Source organism: Opisthorchis viverrini, assembly GCF_000715545.1.
Source record: "Opisthorchis viverrini unplaced genomic scaffold opera_v5_1, whole genome shotgun sequence".
NCBI lineage: Eukaryota > Metazoa > Platyhelminthes > Trematoda > Opisthorchiida > Opisthorchiidae > Opisthorchis > Opisthorchis viverrini.
The window spans coordinates 1,537,042-1,546,283 of NW_008751657.1; the positions used below are offsets into that span (position 1 = coordinate 1,537,042).

The 9,242-nt window shown below is 42.4% G+C and overlaps 1 protein-coding gene across 1 annotated transcript in view; it reads right to left on the reverse strand.

The window, feature by feature from the left end:
• Positions 1–2,666, reverse strand: part of T265_12433 (hypothetical protein) — a gene marked incomplete at both ends in the record, with an annotated part of 2,887 nt that extends 221 nt beyond the window's left edge. The window contains 6 exons of the mRNA XM_009163849.1: positions 1,018–1,167; positions 1,572–1,838; positions 1,985–2,229; positions 2,280–2,393; positions 2,437–2,506; positions 2,601–2,666. Coding sequence (XP_009162113.1) covers positions 1,018–1,167; positions 1,572–1,838; positions 1,985–2,229; positions 2,280–2,393; positions 2,437–2,506; positions 2,601–2,666 — 912 coding nt within the window. The remainder of the gene's footprint in view (positions 1–1,017; positions 1,168–1,571; positions 1,839–1,984; positions 2,230–2,279; positions 2,394–2,436; positions 2,507–2,600) is intronic.
• Positions 2,667–9,242: the final 6,576 nt, after the last annotated feature.

A 9,242-nucleotide genomic window follows, 5' to 3' on the forward strand; every position in this document is an offset into this window, starting at 1 on the left:
TATATATATATATTCTGCCATTGTTTGTAAGCATAAAACTCAGGTTTGATGAAACGGCTAATCAACCACATTTGGAAGCGCACGCAGCACTTCTGTATGAAACTATTCTGATTTATTTGGTACTCAAGTTTCGAATAAAAATTTTGTTGCATAAGCTGACATCCTTCTAACTGAGAAACATCTGAGGAACAGCTTTACCTGATCAGACTTAGAAAGTACAACATCGGTTGTTCCCTCCTTTAGGACTGTTTCTACGCCTTCCTTTTAAACGCCTTCAAAGCAGCAGATAATTAATTATTCCAATACGATCACCTACTACTCAAACTCTCATTCAGTCTATACATTATCTGGTCGTCTAGTCCAGAACCCTTTATGACAGCGTTCATCAGCCCTCCAACAACTTCCTTTAGGCATTTGAAAATCTCTTCATATCTTATCTAAGAATGGCCAGTTAACAGAACAAGTAAATGTACGATCTTGGTGGCTGACCTTCCACTATACACCAATCAAAAATGATATAGGCAAAAATAATTTCAAATAGGTGCATAGTATTTCGTGTCCCATGACCTCGGGTCTACCAGTCGGTCGATAATTTTTGGACTAGCGTATACCCTAGGCACCTCCTTGGGCCACTTCAAATAACATGAACAGGTGAAAATGTATAAGCCCTGTTGGTAGCCATCTGTTGGATAGAAAAGTCAGGCACAACAGTGAGCAAACTAGTCACTCGTCCATCGCAGAGATACCAGCATCGTTATATTTGCCAAGTGCCACACTAGCTATATACCATACAAGTGTCCCTGGGGCAGCATATTCGTACATATATACACATATATATAGCTAATTATGTCGTGTTTTCTTCATTCATTCTACAGATGATCTGCTGAGATAGACAAAGTTTGCACCAACACTTTGAGGAACAATTCGCCGTGTTATTAGTCAGAAAAGAAATCAGACTTTTTCAAGTACTTTTTCAAATTTTGCACTCTCATCTCAGAGGTCAGTTTTTGTACTTACATTTTCGCCAAACATGGAGCTCCAGCTGTTTTTAACCGTCCAGTATGGAAGCCTGCCTTCTTTCCCGTAGCCGACAGTTAGAACAGCATGGTTTAACGATTGTACATCGCAAAGGGGTTGCAGGGGGTGCAAAATCCCTTCCTGGTAAAACTAGGAAATGGAAAGTGTATCGCCAGGGTTAGCCAAGATTTGTGCACACATGCAAATCACAGGAACTAAACTATTATTTCATTAGCATCCCATCATTTCACATAATAATGAAATATATGCACATGTTAAAGTGCAGGCCGGTGTTGCTTTTCCGTCAGATATTCTACAACGCGAGGTTGAACCTTCTTAGTGGGACAAATTCACCAACCTCAAATCATTGAGGTTCATAACGCTTATGTTGCTTGTATGCAGCTTAAACCTTCCCTTCAGTGGTATACTCATTGATAAACACACACACACACATCATTGATGGCAAAAAAACTACACCCAAACGGTTCACTGAAAAACATAAAAAGTTATAGGTTTTGCACCCAAGAACAAGCCACAAAATAACGGTGACTCACCTGCAGGAAAATGCCATTTAGAGCGCTGCTTAGAGGCCCGATTTCCTTGAGCATTTGAGCCTGAACTTCCTCATCTTCCGGCAGAAGTTTTGAGCCATTAATGTATACCTTGAACTCTGAGGGCACCATTCTGCACTGTCCTTCACTCTCCTCATATGGGTAGTCGGAGTCCAGCTGCAACCCGCCCATTTCCACAACTTGCTTGAAAGCCAGTGGAGGAGTGCCGCCGTCGCAACCTTGATCCACCTCATCGCAGTCAACGAGTTGCTACACGGTAAGAATAAAATCGAGAGTCTGTCATTTGTAACTTCAAAAAATTATTGAACAGGAGAATAAATCAACCTCTATATGTGACTTAGACGCGTTTATTTTTCTATCGTACCACTCTGTTCGTGCATTTGTCTGACTCTCACCTGTTCGCTTAACTTCAAGAGCTCACCAGTCCTACGGAACCATTGACCCTCGATGTTTCCAACCGCAGAAAATGCCCAGCACGATCCGCAATCTCCTTGGTCCAATACCGGTCCAACAGCACCACGATTTCGCCAGTCAAAGTTGTCGTCATTCACAGCCGTCTGTGTGAATGGAACCGATTCCCTGTCCACGGGAACACCACCACCAAATTCCGATCTTAGGTACTTAACCTTGAACTCCTGAGCTGAGTGCGAGGTAATTTTACCAAATCAGTCCGTTCATTGAGGTCCTTACCTGTGAGGTCAGAAAACTGAGTCACACCGTACTTTGCCGTTCCCCGCTCCATGTTCTGAAATTGCTTTATGCGCAATAGGTTATCCCTGAAAACTCTGAATCTATATTCGTCGTCTAAATGTCATGAGGCATAGTTGGTCACAAGCGTCGGACCTACCGTCATTTGAATACGACTTCTGGTACTTCAGCTTGAACTCTTCGTACAACTGCCGAGCATTTTCCACTTCCTGGGTATGTGGTGTGAACCAGTAGATAGAGTAAAAACAGACAAATCAGTTAATATAATGTATTAAATATTGGATAATGCGGGGTCAAACTCACAGGAATGGTACTCCCCAAGACACCAAAGTAACCAAGTGCAACCAGATAACACAATTCGAATCGCATTTTGCCGTGATGTTCAAATTTCCGTGTTTAATTTATATGCGTATCGGGCACCAAATAGCGAGCAAAAACTATAGTGAAGACCAGATAAACACCTTGTTAATTTCGTCACTTTTAAAAAACATATTTATATGAAGGGACCAGGAAAGACTTTCAATCACACTCGAATAGTTGGACCCTATGTATTTGTGACTTTGGACTTGGTTATGCCTGAGTATCAAAGTTGAAAAGTGAATTGAGTTATTCCGATGAGTGGGACGTCTGAGGCTCAATCGTCATTTTGGTTGCTTAATCTTTGATGGCCAATCTGATGGTCAATTTGACAGTCCTCATAGTTACTGCAAGGGTGTGGAACGTTTTGTCATGTTGTAAAGGGCGTGGTGTTTGGTCACTATTCTAAAACTATAACTTCATTGTCGATTGCATTCCTCACGAAACAAAAACGCCCACACGCTACAGGCTCACGAGCTTTAATATCTTTTGGTTGATAACCTTATTCGTCAAACTGTGTAGGTTTGTGAGCCACACAAGGCACATGAACACATGAATGATAAATAAGATTCCTCACGAACAAAAACGCCCACACGCTACAGGCTCACGAGCTTTAATATCTTTTGGTTGATAACCTTATTCGTCAAACTGTGTAGGTTTGTGAGCCACACAAGGCACATGAACACATGAATGATAAATAAGAAAAAAAATACTGAATAGAATGAGGTTTTTTAGGAAGACGAATGTACTTTAACTGCTCAGTGTACTTGATTTCTCCGCTTTGATGCTTGGCCTGTTTTGTGTGCACAATGCTGTTACGGTCGTACAGAAGTGCTGGTTATTGGACACCGACAGCTACTTTCTCGTCGTCAGAAGCACCATATGTAAATGGCTAACTCACTGCATGCGTATGCCTATCAGCATCTTATACCACTACACACCATCAGTCCCGAAAATGACACTCCGTTTATCCCATTGATGACCTGAGTTTACAGTTAGTCTTTTCCACAGATTACCTCATATATTTCTGACTTAGGCTTTGCTCCTGTACCAACGGATAGGACCTTACGGAAAACAGGTTCATTAAAACAATTTAATTTTTTTACTTCCGAACCTGCCTGGAAACATGCTTTTGTGCGGCGTTATCTCAGTAAATTCATTGATGGCGAACTGTGCACACGTCATCAGGCCAAATGAATATGGTAGGACAACTACCGTATATTCCCGCCAATGCCTGCCTTCCAATGCTTTGTTAGCAGCCATAATAGTGCTTTCTAAATAAAATAAGAAATAATGATCGCACAACTGTAGTACGCTTTCAGTGCGTAGATACCGTGCCACCTGAAGGAAGCACAAAGGTGGAGCTACAGCCAGGTTGCCCTAGCATAGACATGAACAATCGAGATGCGGATGTTAGGCTCGAACCACGGATAGCGCGCTGTGAAGCTAAACCCAACGAATATGCCAAATATAAACGGGAAACTTTCAATAGCAAATTGAGATTTAACCCTGTAAGTGAAGCAGGTCTATGCTGGAAAGACGACAAGCACCGAACAGTTGCTCTGTTCTTATTAGAATCACTAGCAGTTCGCATTTCACAAAGCCTTGTCCCTCCGGCTAGTACTTGCACTCCTAGGTATTCAGCTACGAGCAACTGAACAGCAGGATGATTAGCTCTCACTCAAACATGATATGACCCCGCTTACTCTTAATCACAGAAGACATATCGGGTGGTCCTGATCGACTGTCTTCTCAAGTGACGACTTCTCAGATGGGGGTTTCATCCATCGCGTAAAATTACTCTCCTTCTGAACCACTAACAGACTGATAGCTGTCTGATGAGATTTGGTAGTTTTCAACCGAAATTATCAAACCTCCTCATATCACCATCAGTTTTCGATATGCTTTATAACCGTTCATTGCCGTCTTTCATAAGCAAATACCAGGTAAGCAGTTACAAACTTATGGAGAAGAAAGTAAACGAACATGGATAGGTAAAGTAAACGTCAATATCCACTGACTAGCACGCAATTGTGAACTGAAACTGCAAAGCAGTTTCACAAGTTCCGTAACAAACTTCACCTTCCATTGGACGCGGGACGGAGCTTGGAGAAAATAACGCACTACTCGGATGGCTTATCAGTAATATCTGCCGTTACACAGGTCTGAATAAACCGTGGATTATAACTTGTCACTCTCGGAATCCAACTCTGATAGTTCGCCCGCTAATGCTAACCTTCTGACCTTTGCTTCAGGGTTGGGATCCAAACTCATGACACTGGAGCAAGTCGACGCATGCAGGACATTTGCGCACGTGAATACCTATCACGCAACGCCGTCACCAGTTGGTCAACCGAACACAGGTTCCCCGGGACAACTACGCCGTCATCCGGTGAAAGATTCAGCTGTTTATTTAATGGGTCGCGTAGAGGACTGCACAAAAGAAAATACAACCTACTCTCCGATGCCAAAAAGTACTGGAAACAGGTGATTTCTGTTCCACGTGGATAACCAGGCCAAGTTGCGCAGCGCTCCCAGCCGACTGGAGCCTGATCGAACCAGTTACAGGAAAGGAAGCTGACAAATACATCTACAAGTCTGGACAAGCTCAGGCCCAGAATGCTCTAACAGTTCAGTGACAGTGCTCATGCCGGGTGGTCTATGTTGTTAGCCTAGTAGACCGCGGGATAGGCAGCTTCAGCTATCGACTGCCTTCACAATCCTTTTGATTCGTCTGCTTCATGGTAAGCATCTCCCGTGAATTCCGCCCAGCATTAGCTCATAACCCATCACAACTTAAGCAGCGGTGGATCCAGTACCTCGTGAGTTGAGGATTTTACGACTGGCTGAACTCATCACCTCGGTGCGTTTCATGCAATGTGCTTAATATTCAGTCTCACCCCGGTAACTGAGTATCAGTCAAATCTTCAGACTGCACAATTGAAGTTGTGTTCCATTTTTTACCCGGTAGCCTAATTAGAAGTCGCACAAAAGAGGCGAACTAGGACTAAAACTGGATAGTTATGCATGTCCGACTATACTCCGTTTCCAAATACACGATGGAAGCAACTCGTGTTGTTGATACTTTCTCCTGAGTTCCAAACCACTTCTTTCAATATAGGATCAAACAATGCTGAATTCCAGCATCACTAATATTCAGCCAGCTTACATATAAGACTGGTGCCCTTCCACGAAGTCCGATGGACTTGCTTTTGTCTGGGTGCCATACAAGGCTTTGCTCACCCAACTCAAGTTCACCTTTAATTAGATCCCGAAATTGGAGCTATTAACTCTCTGCAAGAATCCTTTTGTTTTCACTAAGTGAGAACACTAAAAATCCCATCTTCCAAAGTTAGATGCCTTCTTTACGATCTGTTTTTCACATGGTGGATTGACGCTCTGTGTGCTTTAAATAGCTGATTACGACTGCCGGGCTCATCAGATAGATTAACATTACTCTTCGTTTATTTATTAAAATGGCACCATTTAGATAACTCAGTTTTATTGCAACAAATAACCAGGCAAATCAGATTGTAGAACAAAAGGCAGATTTTCAAACAGCTGATTGTGAAGGCGACTTGCGTCTAGCTATTTATCCAGACCAGGCCTCCTCATGTACTCTTCGAACGGACCAGACGCCGACAATTCATTATGGAAACAGATTTGCTAATGCATGCACTGCCAATGCCCTGAGAGATTTGAGCATAATGGCTGTATAAAATGAGGATATTTTTTCTCGATCAAATCTTTGGAACAAGAGAATAGTTTTCGAGAAATACACTCATTTGCAACTCAATTTGTTTTTCACGAGAGATTGAACTGAATCTCTCGTTTACGACGGAAACTCGGGGACTGCGCCTACCTGATGAGCCCCAAGAAGGGTAAAACCGGTCGTGAGCCGTCGAAGAGTTTTCAGCAACCTTGCGAGTAGTTTCCTTTATGAAAAGAGAATAGTTTTTTTTACCTGAGTATACACCGCACTGTGTGGAATCTTAAAGCGCGGTGGCGTAAACACTGGCAGATAATGGGAATTTAGGGGTTACAATTCAATTTGAATTGTATATCTTGAGTCATGAAGATCAGGATTCTGCACAAAACAAACATAGAAGCAAACGGGAAGTGGTCGTAACACGTCTATCCAATAATACACCAAGTACGCAATGCGTGCAATTTAGCGTCGAGCAATGGAGTCAACCTACATGGTCAGTTGACAGACGTTTCACCTGGTGAACGTGTCCCCATACACAAGTCGTACGTGAATGACTGAATAAAACAGGCAATCATATCCATGAGAAAGAGGATGAGAGGTTTAATATTGATATGTAACCCATTATAGCACACGTTTGGGGCACCTTTGGTCTAACGTTTTGGGGAGAATAATGGCATCGTTATGTTCGATAAGGAAGAACAACTTTCGATGGTAGTAATCCGCCTGTAGCAGCATTTTGTGATAATTTTCCTTTCAAGTTCATTTTTCGCTAATTATTGCCGAGTTCTTCAACTAATTTCCAATTTTTCACCTTTCCTTTACCTTTTTTCTTGTGACTTCCCTGTTTATAAGTGCGATTAAGAAATTAAAATGAGGTATACCTTCACTATAACTTCATTCGCCCCACTCCAGTTTTTGGTCACCCGTGGACTTCTTGAAAATGCGTTTAGTTGCCTTCCGCGCACGCCATATTAATCGTGTATCATCCAGAATGGATTCACTCCGCCACCCAGTTCGGAGTTTCCACAGCCCACTACCTATTTTTTCAATGTTTATCCGTAACTGTCATTTTTCGAAAATTTTATCTGATTACGTTCCACCGCCCTTGTTTTGGCGCGATCATGTGGAAAAGGAATTGGACAGTAGCCACTTCTACGCTATTTTACCAAGGCTATAAAAGAATTGCAGATGATTTCGACCGTATAGCTTGACCAGGTTATACGTACCGTCACATGCTGTAACCTCAGCTTCAACAACTTCCACCTCCTGTGGGTTCACGAGACAGAGTTTTTCACGTTATACGCTAGCTGAGCAGTCGTTATCCCGGTATTTCAACCAGCATTTAAATGAACTCCATGTAGGCATTTGTGCTCTGTCGTGCTCATAACCCCACTGCAAAGATTGCGTCTCCCTTGTTTTTTGTGCTTATGCTTACAATCGCCTCGAAACACAACAGTCCGGCTGTAACGTAGGATAGAAGTGTAAAGTAAAAACGATGTAATTAATGTTTCCTGGTGGTTTTACTCAATTTCACCACACCAATCCGAAGGATACAAGCAGCCACATTGTGCATTCAGAAAAACGCGCGCATGGTTCGCTTTTATGAGCAAGCGTGAGTCCTTGACAAAGTCTTCAACTGGCTCTCATAAAACGTGAAAAGATGAGCACCTAGGTGACAATATGAAGGCTCAGCACTACAATCACAAGAAATATGAGGAGTTGGGAACATTCACAAGACATCAGAGAAGATGGGACTTGTGAGCTTATCACATTTGTCTGTCTGAATTCGTAGTCCTGTTTGTCTGTTAGGATAGATATTTATGGCCTGTAAGTGTTTCTGCGAGATCACAGTGAGGATTGAAACGAGTGTATATCTAGGACCACGGCCATCATTAGCAGCTGTCGTGTGTCATTGGGATTAATCGATAGAGTCAAGGGGATTGGGGATTTTCAATGGGGATTTCATCATATGGAGATGTATCTAAGTCCTCGATACATAACTTTGGTAGCACTTCAGATTCAACTGGATGACTACTGTCCACCAAGTGGGCTAGTGTCCAGCCTGGGTTTTTGTGCCCCAGCTTTGTAGTCAGTGATGCCGGGCAATGTTCTCGGATACGTTTTGACAAGTGTCTTTCCAACCTACCCAGATAATGCAGTCTATATGAGCAGGAGAAAGAATAACTAACTTTGAATTGGTCAGCACGGGCCGTTTATCATTGAATCTCTGAACATAAAAAGGCTGGTCAGTGAACACTACTCTGAGTCTCGCTAAGGTGCAAGCCTGCTTCAACAGATTGGTCAGTCTTCTGGATAGAATATCTGCTAAGTGATCTCCTGCAAATGATAGGCTAATCAAGAGTAGCTTCTAGTCGGCCGTCAGTGAAGTTGATTCACGTTGACGCTCTGCCGTATGATGCCCCAGGAACTTTAAAGCGCAGTAAGTTCCGTGGTTGCTTTCAGGTTATTCAGCCCTGTTCTCGCTTTTCCTCCCGTTTCTCCTTGTTCTAGTAGAAAGCGTAGGCACCATGTTAAGTTTCATGTTTGAATCTCAAACATAACATAACAAGTTCATAACAAGTAAATAGAACTACCACGAAAGGCGGACAAGAATATGACGGGAATAAGAACCCGTATGTTGATCACTTAAATCGTGGTGGCTATTTGTGTGGATGTATTCCGAAACCTTATGATGCCCCTGATAATCTTCTACGTCTTACACTTGTGAAAGCCGTTTGATGAATTTATTGAAAAAGTTACTTTCGAGCACGGAAAATGAGTTGAAGATTAGGTTTGCAGCTATACTTGATGCTTCTGTCTCTCTGTATAATATGCTATAATATGCCATAATATAATGTATATACTATAATATAATATAA